At 28.3% G+C, this 20,606-nt stretch overlaps 1 protein-coding gene across 4 annotated transcripts in view; it reads right to left on the minus strand.

Moving 5' to 3' along the window:
• Positions 1–5,817: 5,817 nt before the first annotated feature.
• Positions 5,818–20,606, minus strand: part of LOC100203949 (adhesion G protein-coupled receptor L2) — a 105,499-nt gene continuing 90,710 nt past the window's right edge. For 2 of the 4 annotated variants that reach the window (XM_065817324.1, XM_065817326.1), the window contains exons 28-30: positions 11,577–11,654; positions 8,063–8,122; positions 5,818–6,222 (exon numbers count right to left, since the gene is read on the minus strand). In XM_065817324.1, the coding sequence (XP_065673396.1) occupies positions 8,099–8,122; positions 11,577–11,654 (102 nt within the window). In that variant the 3' untranslated portion in view covers positions 5,818–6,222; positions 8,063–8,098. The remainder of the gene's footprint in view (positions 6,223–8,062; positions 8,123–11,576; positions 11,655–20,606) is intronic. The other 2 variants (XM_065817325.1, XM_065817327.1) reach the window with 1 other exon arrangement.

A 20,606-nucleotide genomic window follows, 5' to 3' on the forward strand; every position in this document is an offset into this window, starting at 1 on the left:
ACTTTTACAGTTTTCATTTTTCGAATGGTTAAACACAGGTTTAAAAGGATAATTATTTTTCATATCCGATAATAAAAGGTTACACCCGAAACAATAAACATGCCCACTTAATCGTGAGTAGCAAAGCCAGATACGTTCAGAATTCTCACCAGTTAATTTATGATGTCGAGTGATTGATGAAGGAGTACAATACCGGTTTCGATTTATACAACTGTCCGAGAGTTTTGATTGCAAAAACTCTAATCTTATCTATGTCTATCTTTATGTATGTCTCCATCTTTATGTTGACATTCAATACCACCGGTGCTGATAAAATGAGATTGCATGTTTGATGAGACTGTTTTTCATAAACCCAGATCAGTTTTATAAACAATTGGCCGATCTTTCACTGCTTGCTCTTGCACATGTTCAGTGTCAATATCTTACTCAGCTGTAGCCGGTTCAAGATTCTAGACTTTTAATTTTCTGCTTTTGAACTGTGGAAAAAAAAATCTATTTTAGATAAACACGCTAAATTTTCAACAATTTTGATTTTCAACTGAGTCAACTTATGGCTGTTACTGAGTTTTGTAACTGTTGTTGTGTTTTAAAATGAACATATGTTATTACAGAAATTGTTCTTGCTTTCTTATTCTTTCTTTTTAATGTCACATAACTTTAAATACTTCAAGTGAAAAGAATTCCTTTTTAAAAAGTGTGTTAACAAAATTTGGATATCAGACGATTCGGACACGGCCGGCTTTTTTTTTTTTTTTGGAGGAGGGGGGTTAGGTCGTGCGTTGCACGACGGGGCATGTAAATAGAGGTGGAAAATTTTATTAGTCACAATCTTTAATTTTCTTATAGTAAATTAAAAATAAAAGATTTAACGCCTGGTCTTTACAAAAAAAAAAAAACACGATTTTAAATTTGAAAGACAAAAAATTACAAAATTAACTTAAAATTTAATTAACGCACGATTTTCTATTGTAATCTGTAGAATATGTTAAGTTAAGTTGACTTGATTTAAACTGTTTTTAAAAATCAGTAAGTTTTGTTTTATCTTCTTTAAGAATTTTATCAATGTTTCTTGTGAACTTTGTTCAATTTTTTTTTTTTTTTTTAAATTATTTTTCATGTCACATAGTATTTCAAATTCGAGAAAAAAGTTGTCTAGGTATGAGTACAGAAAAAGAAAGTCCGAGAAAGATTAAAAGTTTGAAAAAATTAAAAAATTCATAAGCATTGAAAAAAATGTTGCTTTAAAAAACCTGACGAAGGTCGTGAGATTTCAACCCTGATGTTTAAACTATCTCTACGATTATGTCCAATAAAGTTAGAAAACCTTCAACAATACTCAAAAATAATTGCATAACTTCATTGTAAATTGAAGTAGATAATGAACCAGTTATATTAAAAGAATCAAATGATTTATCGGAATATTTTTCACAGGAAACACCTAATTTATTGAATTGTGGAAATTGGCCAATTGTTCGATCTAGCAATATTGTGGACCATTTAATTAAACTTGGTCTTTTTCAAATTACAAATGAAAAATGCCTAGAAGATAGAAATGGTCGACATTTTTCTAGAATTTATTACAATAGAAAACTTGCAAATGGAGAAACCTTTTGCCGTAGATGGTTGGTTTATTCAGATTCTAAAAACTACATATTTTGTTTTTGCAGTCTACTTTTTGATAATAATTTAAAGTCAAACTCAGTCTTTGATGGGTTCAATAATTAGAGACATTTAACTGAAACATTTGGAATTTATGAAAATAGCGTCTCCAATATGAAATGTTATCAACAGTGGGTGGACACTGAAGTAAGATTAAAAACTGGAAAAACTATAGATAATGAAGAATCTAAAATTATAGAAAAAGTTTGCGTTGGCAAAATCTTCTTCTTCAGTTGATGAATATCACTCTTTACCGAGCTGAAAACAAAATTGCTTTTCGAAGGAGTTCAGATAAACCGTTTACACCTCAAAACGGCAATTTCTAAGGACTAATACAGATGCTTGCAAAATTTGATCCTGTGACGTAAAAACATTTAACACTTGCAATAAAAGGTGGCGCTTCAGATCATTACTGCGGGAAAAATATTCAAAATGAGTTAATAGATTTAACGTCTCAAAAGGTTAATGATAAAATAACAAACCTAGTCTTGAAAGCTGTTTACTATTCAATAATATGATATCACACCTGATAGTTCTAAAAAAGAACAACTTTCTCTTATAATTTAAATTGTTGACTTGTCATTAGACATTAGAGTGGAAATAAAGAGTACTTTTTAGGATTCTTTTCTGTTTCTGATTCTGCAGGTTTAGGACTTACTGAAGTTTTAATCAAGTGGACATAAAATCTCAACTGCAAAGGTCAAGGGCATGATAATGGATCAAATATGAAAGGAAAGATTAATGGGGTACAAAAAAAGGATTTTAAATCTTAATCCTTTAGCATTATATGTTTTCTGCGGCAGCCATAGTTAAAATTTGGTAATAAGTAACTCTGCACGGTCTTCAGTAAAATCTATAACCTTATTCGTTATTCTCCAGAGATTGTTCACTCTATTCTCAGCTTCAGTGAGCCAATTGAAAATTTTAATTGATCACGTTAAAATTTTGCATTTAAAGAAACTCTGTGACACGCTGTGGGAAGCAAAAATAAGTTGTTTCAAAGCCTTTTGTTATGAAGTTGATGATATGCATGATGCTTTAATAGCATTGTCAGAAATTGAAGGATGTAATCCTGAAACTGCACATGAAGTGATAACTCTAGCAGAGTAGTTTAAAGATTTTAGATTTCTTATCACTTTGATGGTCTGGTATGACGTTCTTTTTCAAGTCAATATTGTTAGTAAACCTCTTCAAGAGAAAGACATGGACATCACTCAATGTGCAAAATTAATGTAAAGCTGTTGTTCATTTTTAGAAAATACAGAAAATGTGGTTTTAAAGATGCAATTATAAAAGCAAAGGATTTGTCCGTAGAAATACAAGTGGAACCGGTTTTTAAACCACTTAAAAGAATAATACGAGTGAAACGTCATTTTGAAGAACCAGCCCAGATGGGATTTATTCATTTTTTCCTGAAAAAAAATTAGAAATTGATTTCTTCAATCCTCTTTTAGACACATCTCTAATTTCAATGAGAGAAAAATTTATACAGTAGGAGAATTATTCAGAAGTTTGAGGTTTTTTGTATAATGTCAATAGTTTGGAGAAGAAATTCTAAAATCGTGTTGAGCTCTTCAAAGTAAATTTACCGTAAATCTAAAATCGAACATTATTGGTATTCTCCTTTGCGATGAACTGATGAGCAATAAACCTTTTCTTTCTGAAATGGTCAAGGATAAAACTACTATTATTGTTTTAAGCTTTATAAAACAGCATAAAATGCAAGATTTGTATCCAAACACATGGATTGCAATGCGAATTTCGCTAACAATAACTGTCACTGTAGCGACTGGAGAAAAAAGCTTTTCCGAAATGAAACTAATATAAACCTATCTGCGGTCAACAATGTCGCAGGATAGACTTTCAAGTTTAGGAACCCTATCAATTGAAAACGATATTGCTGAAAGTCTTGATTTTTTTACGCTAATTGAATATTTTGGTGATAAAAAGGCCCGAAAGATTAATTTAGAAAATTAAATGTATTTTGTTTAAAACATAAACAAAAAACGTTTCTTAGTATGTAGCATTTAATTGCAAAGTATTATTTTTGAATTCGATTTGTTATAATTTTCCGTGTAATTTATATATATATATATATTATATATATATATATATATATATATATATATATATATATATATATATATATATATATATATATATATATATATATATATATATATACATATATATATATATATATATATATATATATATATATATATATATATATATATATATATATATATATATATATATATATATATATATATATATATATATATCTGAAAACCAGCGACTTATTTGACTAAAAACTTTTTCGTTCATGTTTAGAAATCTTTTAGTAACAACTTCTAAAATAAAGATTAAATTGTGTATTTAAGGGTTTAATTAGAGATTACATACATTAAATAATATTTTATTCATGTTTGTAAAAATTGAAAATAAGATAATTACCTAGCAAATATTTGTAAGTTTTTGCGCCAAAGAAATCCATTTTATTACTCCATTCGACTCTCGCCCAAAGAAAAAATTCGCCCTACTCAATGCAACTAAGGCATAGTACACGTTTTTCCGAACAAAAATATAAGTTTTTTCAATTTCAATATATGTAAATTTTTTCATCAAAAAGTATGACATATTTGGTATGTATGGAAAGGTTATTTTAACCACTATTATAATCTGGTAAAAGTAATGCAACTTTAACAAATCGTCAAACGTAGTTTTATTTAGAAACTACCAACATAAAGTACCTTGAGGCTTGGCTATAGAAAGGTTTATGGATTTGATTTTTTCATAAAAGCATGCATTGGTGTTTGTTTTTAATGAATGTAACTTAACATTTCAAATCAGACATTATTTAGCAAAATTATTCATGAAAAACCATTGTTTTATGAAAATTAAAGTTATTATTTTCAATAAGGGAACCTGTTGTACGTTTGACCACGTTGTACCTTTGGTCATTATCTTCTGTCTGCTTACTATTAATTTTTAAAAAAAACGTGAAGTGCCATTTGAAATAATAGTCCATGACGACTCTTCTTACCGTAAAATATCATACTTGGGATAGATGGTATCGATCCACAAGTAATTATAATATTTGGCTCTTAAATAGTTAATATTTGTATTAATCTTATTCTGATTTTAAAAATGTGATAAATTGTTGTTTGATTCATCTACGACATTATAAATATTACCCAACATCATTTTTTTATGGAAAAGTTTGGATGATTATGTCTGACCGTAAATGGGGATTAAGGCGATAATTGTTAAAGAAACCCATCTCGTGTACCTTTGATCAAACTAGGATGTTGTACCTTTGACCAACAAAAACTAAAGAAAATATGTGACATTATCTAAATAGTTATATTAGCTGATTTTATTTAAAAAAATTAGTAATACTATTAGTAATACTTAGTATTACTAATAGTACTAATTTTTTTTAATCGTAACTTCAATACTCAGTCTTTGCACACAAGTCTTTGCAAGATTGTAAGGATTGATTTTAATTGACTTATATATGTAATTATAAGTTCAATACTAAAATAGCATTGAACTCATAATAATAAAAATTCAGAGTTCAATACTATTTTTTCCCATACTTATATTTATTTTTTTCCCATATGTATTTTGGTTTTAGCAAAAGATGCGTGGGGTAAATTCCAGTTTAAAAGCAGTGAAACCACAAAATTGCATTTATTGAGACACGTTTTAATGACCTCTTTAACTTCTAACTTTAGAACGACTATATTTAAAACCATCTTGACAAATAAATAAAGCAAAATTAAAAAACGAACTTTTAAAACCCAACGCTTTTATATGTTATTAAAGCACAGATTTTGCAATTTTTTTCATATTACTATTTTATTTTATTAACATTCGGCTGTATGCGTGTGTAAGAAAACAAAAAAATATTCAGGAAGAGGAGAGTCTCGAACCACAGACATTTGTGAAGTCAACGCTTTATCCAGATAAGCAAAACGTCTTAAAGACTCAAATTCGTTATTTCTAAATTATTTTCAAGAAGGTAATATTAGGCAAGGCCTTTGCTTGATTTAGTTACTAAACCAATGTTAATTTAGAATAAAACTTGATTATCCTACTACGAGAAAATAGATAACTTTGCGGAGCCCATACTTGAAAAAAATTTCACTTGGATAAAACATTCAAATAATTAGATTCCATGTCAAAAAGTAAAAGAGGAAATAAACAAGTAAAAATTAATACAACAATATTTCTGCAATTCGCAGTAAAAAAAATCTAACAACATATCAAAAAAATCTAATAATGTTCGAAAAACAGTACAAATATTGGAACAAATCAAATATCAAAAAATTGAATAATAAGAATTCAATATTATGCATAAAAAAGTGCAAACATTTAGTTTCTAAATAAATCTTTTTTAACTGCTATCGGCCAGAAATTCGAATTTTTTAATTGCTATCGTCTAAAGATTCAAATTTTCTTGCCGCTATCATCCAGAGGTTCATATTTTCGAATTGTTATGGTTTAGAAATTTAAATTATCCGTCGGAAATGAAGAAAATTAGCACTTCGAATTTGCCTAAAAAGTAAATAATGATTCAGACATATTTATCAAAAAACATTTAAAACTTGAAAAAAAAGAAAGAGAATATTTGGCAGGTGGGTTTTATCAAAAATAAATTTAAAGTTATTCTCTAAAATAAATATGCAAAAAAAAAAAAAAAAATCTTATTTTCAAAAAAAACTTTGGTTTTTATTGCATAATTTTTAAAAATTCCAATTTTTTCACCTAAAAAAATTTCGTGGCAAGCAATAAAATTGGCGACAAGAATATCATTTTAAGTTTTTTTTTACCTGAAATATACTATTCTAGATTCTTGCAATAATTAAGTAATACTAGAGTAATACTAGAGGGTAGAATTTTTATTATTACTATGCATAGTAATAAAAAAACATAGTGGGTTAGAATGGCCAATATCTAACCAAAACCTCATAATAAATCAAATCAAAAAAAAACTACGGTTAAAAATTGAAATTTATTTAAAATAAATTTAAAATTTTTTTATATGTATTGACAAAAAAAAAAAATGTAATAGATAATTAAACATTTATTGCTATTCACATACATTATTTGCAAAAAACATTTATTACAAAAATGTCACTAAAAAGTCACAAAAATCACAAGATGCTGGGCTCTTTCAGCAATCACATCTGCAGACAGAATAGCTTTTTTTGAACTGTTTGTTTTACGGTATTAAGCAATCAAAGAATCTGATTGGTACGAAAGGCAATGAAACACGTCCAAACTAGTTTTTTTTCAGTCACATTTTTTAGTAAAGCACTCCCTGTATTTTTAAAAGTATTTATTTGAGGCTTCTTGGGCTTCCTCGGACATCATGCTAGAAGGCAAGCTGAAAAATTCTACCACTAGATGTCCATGAATCAGAACTTTATGTAAAGCATGTGACATAGAATACTATATATATAACTGTGTATACAACTCTGCAGTCTCGAAACAATATTTTTTAAGTTTTTGAGATTCAATATCAAATCCAGATGACATCGCTGACAATATTGCATGCAGTCTTCTAATAAGAGGACTAACACCCATTATTTCAGCAGGTATTTCAGCTCGCTGAAATACAAGACGCGCAGTGTTTCCATCATTTGAGGTACCAGCACCCTTAAAGAATGGCTGGTCTAAAACAAGTCTTATCTCATTTCGGAATGCAACTTGTATTTCCTTCATTCTGGTGGCAGCTATAGCTTTATTATCTACATCTCTTACTTGCCATTTCTGAATTGGAATCTTGTATGCAATAGGTAGTAAACACTCAAACAGCCTAATCCAGGCATAAAGTGTTGAGAAGTTATTCTGCAAAATCCCCTTTTTTTATTTCTTTTTTTAAAAGTTGTAGCGGAGGAAATGATGATCTGCACATTCCCATCAATCATAGTAATATCTTTAATATTAAATACATCTAATTTATGTTCAGCAGTTGTCACTTTAAAAACTGGGAATGAGTTGACGTTTTTTTAATTGACTCAAACTCTGCTATGACCACTTCCTTTGTTTCTTTCATGTATTTAAACCGAACAGGTCTGCAATAAATAGACGATGAAGGTTTGTAATTCCTCTAAACAAACAGCCGCTTGGCATCTTTTAAAAAGTATAAGTTTAATGGCACAAAGCATGTAATAAATAATAAAAGATACTTCATTTGTTAAATTTCTGCCAGTCTCATCTGTATCTGCCTGCTTATACACTGACTTCATCAGCCTCAGCATCATTATCAGCCTCATCTGTACCTGGCTCCTTATACATTTTTTTTGTTCAATAGTTAAAAATTAGACAAAAAAGTAAGAAAAATTTAAATTAAATTTTTTCTGGTAAAACTGATCATATTAAAATTACGTACCTAATGTACCAATGTGAAATAAATTATTGGATTTTCTCATGTGTTAGATCCAGGTTCTTCCTATATATTAAAAGTTATTTTTATATATTCTATATATTATAAAGATATTTTACGAAAATGACTCTTATCAATGATATTTATTAATCATTCACTTTTAAGATGACAGCAAGTAAAAAGTTATACAATGAAGATATAAAATGCGTTAAATAATATAAAAGAAAAAAATATTTCAATCAGAAAAGCTGCATTTAAATATGGCATTCCATTCTCAACTCTAATAGGTTGCAAGAACAACAACAATGCTAGCTTCAAGGGATCAGGATACTTGGCTATATAACATTTGCTCAATCTTAACCCTGCCCTCTACATTCAGACAAATCAATTCCATATTTTTTTAATAATGTTTAGAGTTTCAGTTTTAATTTATTCTGCACAACAACTGGATAGCCAATACTTGGCTCTGCAACAAAACATGTTTGCCGAAAAAATTTGTAATATTTTCAGATTTTTGTTGTTGTAAAAAATGTAAAACTTAAATCTTTTATTATTTCTGAATGCTATATAAAAATACATACATTTAGATATATAAAATGTTAAACTTATTAAATGTATTCTATATTGATCGACTTTAACAGAATTTCTGCCAAAAGCAATCATTTTTTTTCTTTTGGTTTTCATATTTTCAAATACAATTTAAAAAAAATAATTAATTAATTATTAAATAATAAATTAAAATTAAATAATTAATCTTATGATTTTTAGTATTATCTACATTATTTTAAAAGAATAGTTTAAAAATTTTAAAAAAGAAAAAAGTTATTTGATTTTTATTGTTCAGTAATTGGTTTGACTCACTTTTACACTATATATATATCAAGATTTCAAAATCAATATTGTCATAAATCACTTGACACCTACTCGCGCCGGCCTTTTAAATAACAATTATGAATAACAATAATGAAAACCAGATTATATCGAAAACAATTATCAATTAATCAGTAATACAAATAATATTAATAGCCATTAATACTAATAGTTAGATTCTTGCTCATTACTTTTTTAGAAATAGTTTTGTTGCTATTGTCAACAGAACTTTTGATTTTTTTTAGTTGGTGTTCTCAAAAACCATCATTTTAATAATCGAAACCAAAATTCCAATAATGAACCAATAGATTTTTAATTAGGCATGATTTAATATAACTTGATATATAAAATAAAAATAATTACTCCTATCTTAGTCTTAGAGGAAATATCTAATGCACCACAAATCAATATGGTATCTGATGATGGTACATTACAATATCTATTATATATCCAATGGATATATTATATATCCAATGGATATATTATATATCCAATGGATATATTATATATCCAATGGATATATTATATATCCAATGGATATATTATATATCCAATGGATATATTATATATCCAATGGATATATTATATATCCAATGGATATATTATATATCCAATGGATATATTATATATCCAATGGATATATTATATATCCAATGGATATATTATATATCCAATGGATATATTATATATCCAATGGATATATTATATATCCAATGGATATATTATATATCCAATGGATATATTATATATCCAATGGATATATTATATATCCAATGGATATATTATATATCCAATGGATATATTATATATCCAATGGATATATTATATATCCAATGGATATATTATATATCCAATGGATATATTATATATCCAATGGATATATTATATATCCAATGGATATATTATATATCCAATGGATATGTTATATATCCAATGGATATATTATATATCCAATGGATATGTTATATATCCAATGGATATATTATATATCCAATGGATATATTATATATCCAATGGATATGTTATATATCCAATGGATATATTATATATCCAATGGATATGTTATATATCCAATGGATATATTATATATCCAATGGATATGTTATATATCCAATGGATATATTATATATCCAATGAATATATTATATATCCAATGGATATATTATATATCCAATGGATATATAAAAGATACCCCCAAATCATCAATATTGATGTTTTAAAAATAACATTACTTAAGTTTTACATGTTCTCAATTTTTGCTTTGTAGATTCTATATAACCAGAGGCTATTTTATGGGTAAGTGTGTGTGGTGATGAGAGGGGGGGGGGGGGGAGGAGAGAAGGGTGTGACACCTCTCAAATAAGGTGATTTTCAAGTTATAGCCAATTTATGTTAAGTTTATATTATATTTCCTATGTATTTTAAATACATATTAATAATATTATACTATACAAAATACAATAATATTAAAAGAATAAAATTGTTTTATTAGATACTTTTTGATAAAATAGATGGAAAAACATTGAGGAGTCGAAATTTCAACTTAATTAGCAAAAACTAGTCTGTAAAGTACTAGTAAAAAGGCCAGGATTATGTAAGGTATTAAGGATATGTATGGATAAACAGAGCACATAAGTGAACCCTAGAAAAATGACTTTTAATCATTTAAATGATCTTGCAATAGGGATGATAGTGTAGGAAAGGGTGACTTTGACACCACAATTGAATTATTTAAAATGATGTGTCTCATAATCATTGAATCTTCAATGGTGATGAGTCACTGCAAGTTATGAACTATGGTGTTGATTAGACTTCAACAGGTCCAAAATATGCAAAGTAATGTGAACAGTACTTAATAATGCAGAGAGAAAACTGGGAATGGGTTGCTATCTACCCATTTGTCTTATTTTCAGGTGATATTTGTGCAGGTCAAGTCATTTTCTCCTCGGTTTGAATAACAAGTCAGATTGTGCCACAATAGCTGCAGAAAAAATTAGTCATTTTGTTAAACAATTAAAACTTTTTTGGTAAAGTTTTTCACTTTAATGCAAATAAATGAGCTTTTGGCTAATAAAAAACTATTGAAAACACTTTTTTATCAAAATTATAGAAAAAAATTTATATATAGAGAAAAAAATGCTGTCAAATAAAAGTAAGAAACTTTCTTTTTGCATGCAAAGAAATTTCTAATAATTTTGTTCTGTGCTTTTGTCACCAAGTCCTTTGTACATATTCATACCGTCACTTTCTTGCACTTATGTTATGTATAACTTCAGAGCCAGATAGTTCTTCACTATAAAAATGTTGATTAGTTCACCTGTAAATGTTGCTCAATCAGCTTAAAACTTTGCAGGTCAAATGCCTCTACTTAATGGACAAAAATAAGATATGCGGAGCAATGACTCTGCAATATATATATATATATATATATATATATATATATATATATATATATATATATATATATATATATATATAAAAACAAAAACAAAAAGTAATAAAACCAAACAAAAAATAATAAAATAATGTTTTAACATTTGAGTTGACAGATGTTTACATTTGAGTTGACAGATTTATTTTTAACATTCAAATCAAAATCTTTTTTACAATAATCAAATAAACAACAACAACAACAAAAAATTTCACAAACCGTTAAATGTACAGCATCTGGATTAGAATCCTCTAAAGCATCTTCACTTTTTTTAATTTTCTTTGAACTGATAAGACTCTAAACAAGAATACCATGGATCATAAAAATCCATCGTTAAAAAACTAGTACTATATGTGTGTGTATATTTATATATATGTTTAGACACACACACACACACACACACACACACACATATAAGAAGAAATATATAAATATACTGAAAATGACTTATACCAACTTATTTAAATAACTAACAAATAACCAAAATAACTTAAAGTAACCCAAATACAACCATGAAATTATTATTTCACAGTTATTTTGGATTACTTTAAATTAACCATAAATATTGTTAATTACTGTAGACAAAATTACACTAAGCCAGATTATTACAGGAAGTGCAGACAGCCAAAAAATCTGACGTGTCTGAATCTTACATGCCTAAACATGAAATAGATAAGGAAGTCACCCAGTCTTGGAGCAACCCAACTGATTTATTTCTGCCAGAAAATATTTCATATCATTGAGCGCTCTGTATATCTCACACATTCAGAAACAAGAACCTTGGCAAACAAGACAGCTGCACAGAAAAACAAGTTAAGCGAAATACTACTATCCACATTTAATTATAAACTATAAAAACTATAAAAATAAAAATGGTAATAAATTGTAGGAAGATCATTAGTCATTATCATTTAAAAACAAAACAGGATATATAGTCTTTAAATAAAGTTTTCTAATAAAATGGATACTTTCTTTTAAATAACATGACATGGGATAAAAGACATGAAAAAAGACTTTGATTTCTGATGATTATTTTATATATGTATGCATATATGTATATATATATATATATATATATATATATATATATATATATATATATATATATATATATATATATACATACATACATTTCTTTTTTCTGATAACTAAATTCAGGAATTGATACATTCAAAGCAATTGAATGCTTTAAAACATTTACTCACGTTTAGAACCCTTTAAATGAGTACAAACGAATATACTTCAAACCAATACAGAATCTCTTTCACAGGTTCTACCATCTATTCTTAACTTGGGACTCCATCTGCAAGAAAATTCTACAAATAAGTCTTAAACAGCAAATTAACTGAATTATTGAATGTCTTTTAAATCATTGAATTATAAATACTTGTTTCTTTTTACATTTTGTTTAATATTGAAAAATCGTTTTGATAATGTTGCCTTGAAACAGGGACAACTCTACAGTGTGTGTGTGTGTGTATGTTTGTGCGTGTGTTTGTGTGTGTGTTTGATTTGAGTAAGGTAATGTTAAAACCAACTAGTTAAAGTTTTTGAAAAATTTGTGTCAAACTTTTCTCATCAATTGTTTTTAAATTGCATGCTTAAAGCTTGGTAGTTTGAATACACTTTATGCAATAATTACTACAGATCCAAAACAAACAATGTTTACCAATAACTTTAAGGCCGCCCATGATAAACTTTCACAGCATATGCATATGAAACCAGTAGGAGCATAGTTTACATTCAATTAAGTTATCTTTTGTATTTATAAAAATTTCGCAGGTTTTATTTTTATGTTCAGGACAAATTTTAAAACTAACCTCTATTGAAAGATTCCAGGTGTTTAGCAAATAAAATTAACTGCAATGTACATTGATTTTACAGAGACTTAACTTTAACTTTTTTTCTGTTTATATTATTTATTAATATATGGTATTAAAATTTTCTAAAAATATACATAACATTAAATATATATAACATTAAATAACTTTTTGGTTATCTTCAATAGTACAAAAATTGAACTGTAAATATTTTTATACTTAGTTATACAGTCTTGTATATGTGGCGCTTTAACTTAAAAATAAACAAACAGATAAAAAAATAAATCAAGTGTGATGCAACTATCAGTAAAATAAAAACTACAAGAGAATAAATTGAATATATTAAAACCCTCTATTAATATATATGGAAATTAGGTGTGAGTGTATTCTTCGACTAGTTATGAGTAAAAATTATATTATAAAACAATATTATAATATGTAGATATAGGAATGTATTTTGCAGTTGAAAAAAACAAAAACAAATCACAATTTACTCTAAGCGCACCGAAACAGATATAACAAAAGAAATGAAGATAATAAAAGAAATGAAAATGATGTAATAATGAGAGGACTAGAGAAAGAAGCTATATATTAAGAGTGCAAAGAAAGACAAGAAATGGTCAAGGAATAATAACAAATAATAAAGATCAAGACAAAAATCAAGACAAAGATTAAGAACAAATAATAAAGATCAAGAAATAATAACAAATATAATAAGAAATAATAACAATTTTCAATGCAAAAAAAAAGCGAAAACTTACGCCTAAAGAAAACACGTCTTATATATTCAAAAGCTTGATTAGGAAAAAAAAACTTTAGCCCCCTGATGGCAGATGAAGGCATTAAAACTTTATGGGAATTATTTTCACTTTATTTGAACAAACATTAAAAGGCAACTTTTTGTTGCTAATAATATCAATTATTTATTTTTTATTTTTTCACCAATACTTTCACTGCACCCTAATATATATCTAAGAAAGGATTTCTTATATAATTTGACTACTTAAATTCTTAAAATGTGCAGTTAAAATTTTCAGAAAAAGAAGAAACAATGACAAATAATTTTAAAATTATTGCTACCCCAAACCAAAATCTTCGTCAATTTAGTGACACTCTCTTGCATATTTTACCTAGATAGTCAGTTGATGCATGTACTTAAGTCCCCACAGCTACCTATTCAGTATGACATCATCATTTTTTTTGAAATTGAAAATTTAAATATCATTCTGATGTCCAGAGATTTTAAGATATACTGTCAATATATTTTCCTCATTACTTTAAAATAAATTACCAAAATGAAGTTTAAAATATTTTACAATAATAAAATGAAATAGAATGACTATTTTTAGTCAGAAACAGATTGAACTTAAATATTGAATAAAAAACAATATATAGACCTGAAGAATGCATAGAAAGCGTAAATTAAATTAGTATTATTTTTAATTCCTAAAAACATCTTTTTTTTGGAAGTAAACTTGTATTTTATCTGTATATTTTTATGTATTTTACCATTTAATATTTATAGATTTAAATATTAATTATAATTAAAACAAAAAAAAATCTTTTAGGCTGATTTTTGTCTGCAAAGTTTACTTTTAAAATTATATTGAGCATTTTTTTTTTTTTTGATTTTTATGTGGAAAAGTTAACTTTCTTAGTTCATCCATATGTTTTAAGGAATCCAAGACATTAATTTTTTTTTTAAAGTTTATTTCTTCTAGTTTATTAAAAATTATGAAAAAAGGTCATGAAGTAATACTTGTCCAGGCAGCAAAAAAGTTAAAGAGTTCATTGGTTTCAGTACTGAATTGTTACCCTCTGAATTGCCAACCCTCATAAACATTTTGCAATTATTTTTGTTAGAAATGGAGACATTAGACACCAATCTTTAGTATGTGTCAGAAGAGAAAATTCATAAAGCAAAAGATCATTTTGCAAGGTTAGCTAAATCAAATATTGTAATTTTTTATTATATTTATCATTTTCTTATTATTATATTTATTTCAATTTGTATTATTATTATATTATACTATTTTTAATATTATTAATGACTTTGATTTAGGTTGATGCGCAGTAGGGTATGTCATAGTCTTGAAAAATTTTAAATTAAAAAAAAAATAATTTGGGGAGTGATTTTATTATGTGGTAGGTATTTCTATAAAAAAGTTAAAAATAAATGATATTTAAGTGAATAACATTAAAATAAAAACAATGGATAAAATTAAAAAAAATTTAAAAAATAAAAAATAAATTTTTATTACACATGGTTGTTAAAACATTTTACCAGAAAAAAAGTTTTTTTTTAGTATATATAGGGTTACTGATGATTTAAAAAAATACTTTTTACAGTACTAAAAACCCAAGAAAATTAGGTAAAAATAAGAGCTCTGAATTAGATTTGTCTATAGGCACCCACAAATGACATGACATCTTCAGCCATTTGCAACTCCAAACTTAAGTATGTTCATGCTTATGTCAAATGAGAATGTTTGAAATGAGAAAAACGTCAAATGAGAAAAAATGGCACCAATTAAAGTCTGGAAACTAAAACACCTAAAAATTTACTCATATGCCCTCAAGCATGAGGGTGACAACCTAACAAAATATAGAGTTTTACTATCTTATACTCGATATATATTTATCAACAGGTTTTTAATTATATCTAATAATCTATGGGTGTTTGAAAATTATGACTATGTAAACTTCCACCCTTTCTAAAATAAGTTCTGAATCTTCTCTAACTTTCATAATCATCTTGGCTACAAAAGCTTACAAAAAACAAAATACAAAACAAAACAAAAAAGAATTATAAAGATAATATTTAGAAAAAAGTCTGGTAACCTCTGGCAAATCATCATCCTTAGGAATCAAAAGTTGTTTTTTCATAGATATACCAACCGGAAAGGTTATTATTACTTTATATTGTTGAAAATCCATGCTACCTTGAAGTTCGGGAAAAAAAAGTTTAAAATTTTGATATTTAACATTTTGTCCAAATATATTATAATTACATAAAATGTTATAAAAAAAACATGTTTTGATGGAAAATAAAATTTTCACTAAAAGTTTGAACATTAACTAAAAGTTTGATTAAATCTTTTTGGATTTTAGATTCGAACAACATTTTTGTGATCTATTCTTGCTCTGATAAAACCATCATGTCTCTGAAAACCATAAACAACTGCTTTAGTTACTTGCTTAACAACTCTCTCACAGGACTGGGTGTGGAGAGAATTGTAAGGTACTTCCATCAGAAAGTCTATTACTTTTTTTTATTTTTTTTTTGGTCATATTACATGTAAAATTTGGCTTTAAGATTTGTTCATTACCTCAGCCAATGAGTTAAAGGAAAGTCACAGCTTCAAAATTTAATGTATATTTTTTTCTGTTTCTTACACTTGCATCACCTTGTTCTGAATCTTCTCTAACTTTCGTAATCATTTTGGCTTTTCGTAATCATCAAAAGCTCTTTCATTTGATGAGCTTGCGAGAAGAGAAATAAGAAGAGACTCAGAGTGAGCATGAAATGCCCCTCCCAATAGATAAAGAAGTTTGATTAGATGATGGGGCCCATCCACAATAGAGTGCTTTACTTTGATTCTAAACCACATATAAAAATATACTTGATCCAGGAACTGAGAGAGTACTTTTACATTTTTTTAAATACCACTTTTTAAAATATCAATTCCAAACCATGAACACCAAAAGCCAAAATATTGCCTGACCAGTTGTTAGCCACCTGCTATGGCAAAGATTGCCACATTTTCTGTAGACAAGTGAAGGATTCAAGATACCTGATTCAACACAAGATACTAACTTGTAGCTTAGTGAAGCAACGTTTCCGGCATTCGGAATTTGCCTAATCGCTTTAAACTTTTCTTTGATTGATTTACTTTTAATAATAGTTTGCCAAAAGTTTAAATCCTTGGAGTCTGTAGGTCCATCAAGATTTGCAATCAACTATCTTAAAGGTCATTTGTATGTAATATGCAAATTGACCAAAAACATTTTCTTCCATTAAGCTTTTCCAGATGAGTTAATAATCTGCCATTGTTCACAGATCCAGTGAATTTGTTGAATCTGATACAATCACCATTATAGATCTTTCCTCTATGAACTATCCAGTTATAAAGACCGATTGCAGATTCTTTAGCTGGTTTGATTGGACCTTTTGAAGGTGTGTAATGGGTCAAATAGCTTCCATCTGGTTCAGAAGTAACACTTATGTTTTCTTGCTTTTCTCTTCTTCACAAAACTTTTTATTAATCGAATCTTCAATCAAAATTACAATCTACAAATCTTTTCTTCTATCTACAAATATGCCTTTGATAAGTACTTCAATAATTAGTTTTTCTAAAAAAACCTTGTTTTAACCATAACCTCTTGTCTGGCTCTCCAAATTTTGTTAGGATCACATGTTAAACTAGCCATTTTTGGAGTCAAACAATTAGATTTGATCAAACCTTGAAGGAAAGTAGATATAATTGTAGATGTAGCAGCAGAAGATATGTCAAATTGAAGATATGCTAGTGCTTCATTGTGGATCTTGGTGTAGTTCTGTTTAATGGTAATAATAGGGAAAGTTTTTTTTTTGATATTATTGGAATGGTCTACTGAGGATTCTTTATTTACATCCTTAATATTTTCAGGTAAAGTTTCTTGATTTAAGTCATGTTCCACTGATTTAAATAAATAAAATAAGATAAATTTCATTTTCAATATTTTTTATTTGAATCTGTGTATTAATATGAGGTTTTTTAATCAAATTTTCTAAAGATGCAATATCTGTTATAATTGTTTCTACCTTGTCTATTTGATACTTTTGGTAGCCTGACTTTTCACCAATCTTATCTCTTTAAGATCAGGGCCATAATAAATCAAGTTTTGGCGAAGAATTGGATTGAGATCATTGTTTCAATACAAAGTCTGCCAATACCACCTAGATTTTTTTTACAAGTAGATGACATCTCTTACAAAAAACATTAAATTTAAACTGTTATAAAATTGTTGTTCGAAATACCTAATATTTTAATATTTCCTAGTCAGTGGGTACTGAACAAAGACACTCAGCAGACATCCAGATTCTTAATGGATATCCTATGGATGTCGTCGGATGTGAAGTAAAATATTAACATATGGCAAACCACACTTTTGAAATTCAACCTGAACATGTGTCACAACTTTTCCCATAATAAAAATACCTTAAAAATGTTGTTGAGAAGGTTATTTAATTTGAGTTTAAATACCTGAGTAACCAAGTCAGGTCTATCATTTGCTGTCAGACCTGTAAATAAATGTACTGTATGTAACCCAGTACAATCTGCTTCATGTCCTGCTTCATTGTAGGATAAGAATTCACCCATTTGTCGTGAAACTAGGTTTGAATCCACAGACTATTATTTCATGTGCTTTCGTTTAGCACCACTTCACTCTATTGCCTTTCTCTTTGTTCTATATCACTCTCCTTCATCTCAAGACTGCACTCTTTTTGACGTTATTTCTGATCATATTGACCAAGCTCTCTCTAATATAGTTGTTGACGGTGACTTTAATGCTCACCACTCTGAATGGCTTGGCTCCTGTGTCAGTGACTCTACAGGCATTAAAGCCCACAACTTTTGACTTTCTCAATCCCTTACTCAAATAGTCAACTTTCCCACTCGCTTTCCAGACAACCCGAATCATCTACCTTCTCTACTTGACTTATGTCTTGTTTCTGATCCTAGTCAGTGCTCAGTTTATCCACATTCACCCTTAGGTTCTTCTGATCACAATTTGATCTCTCTAAAACTAATATCTCATTCTTCTTACAACTACAGTAAAGCTGACTGGGATTCTTTCCGTGATTTTCTTCAAGATGGCCCTTTGGTAAAAATCTTTTGTCTTCCTGTCAACAAATGTGCTTCTTACATAACTTCGTGGATTCAGGCTGGCATGGAATCTTTTATTCCCTCTCAAAGATTCCAGGTCAAGCCTCACTCTCCTCCATGGTTTTTCTCACACTGTGCTGCTGCAATTACCAATCGAAACTGTTACTTCCATATTTATCAGCAAAACAATTCTCCAGAAAACAGACGTCTGTTTATTACTGCTAGAAACAATTGTAAAAACGTTTTGTCTAACGCCAAAACCCGCTATTCTCAGGTCATGAAATCTTGTATCTCATCTCAAAAATTAGGCTCTCATGACTACTGGAGAATCTTTAATAATATCAATAATAAGGGCAAATCTATAATTCCACCTCTCTTGTATGGTTCAGACTTTGTCACCTCACCTAAAGACAAAGCTGAATTGTTTGCTAAAAACTTTTCATCAATATCATCTCTTGATTCCACTAGTTGCGTTCTACCTGATATTGCCAACAAACAGGTTGATCCATTGCTTGACATTCCTATCACTCCAGCATCTGTATCTAAAGTGATTTCCTGCCTAGACTCTTCTACAGCTTGTGGCCCGGACAACATACCTGTTATTGCCTTGCAGAAGTGTTCTCCAGAGCTGTCGTCTATACTCTCAAAACTATTCAACAAGTGCTTATCAGAGTCTTGTTATCCAGCCTGCTGGAAAGCGGCATCTGTTATCCCTATCTTCAAAAATTCTGGAGAGCGATCTGATTCGTCTAACTACCGTCCTATAAGTCTTCTTACTATCATAAGCAAAGTTTTTGAATCTTTAATTAACAAACATTAATTTCTCATCTTGAATCTAATAACTTACTTTCTGACCATCAATATGGATTTCGATCTTCTCGTTCTTCAGCTGATTTGCTAACAGTAATAACTGACAGGTTTTATCGTGCATTAGATGAAGGTAGAGAGGTTAAGGCCATCGCTCTTGACATTTCAAAAGCTTTTGATAAAGTTTGGCATGCTGGTCTTCACCATAAACTTTCTTCTCATGGTGTATCTGGCAACATCTTTAAAATTATTGAATCTTTCCTTTCCAATCGTAGCATAAAAGTTGTCCTCGATGGACAACACTCTTCTTCTTATTCTGTAACTTCAGGAGTTCCTCAAGGTTCTATCCTTGGCCCTATACTCTTTTTAATTTACATTATCGATCTTCCAGATATTCTCACATCTAAGGTGGCATTGTTTGCTGATGATGCTACCATTTATTCTTGTCGTGATAAGAAACCAACACCCTCTGATTGCTTGGAGGGGGCATTTGAGCTTGAAAAGAATCTCAATTCTGCTACAGCATGGGGCTCACAGTGGCTGGTGAACTTTAATTCAGATAAAACTCAATTTATTTCAGCCAATCGTTATTGCAATAATTCAGATCTTCCTATATTTATGAACGGTGATGTACTTGATGAGTCACCTACTCTTCATCTTCTAGGATTAACACTTACTTCCAATCTTTCTTGGAAACCATATATATAATCAGTTGCAAAATTAGCATCTGCTATGGTTGCATCTCTTTATCG

Source organism: Hydra vulgaris, chromosome 14 (assembly GCF_038396675.1).
Source record: "Hydra vulgaris chromosome 14, alternate assembly HydraT2T_AEP".
Lineage (NCBI taxonomy): Eukaryota > Metazoa > Cnidaria > Hydrozoa > Anthoathecata > Hydridae > Hydra > Hydra vulgaris.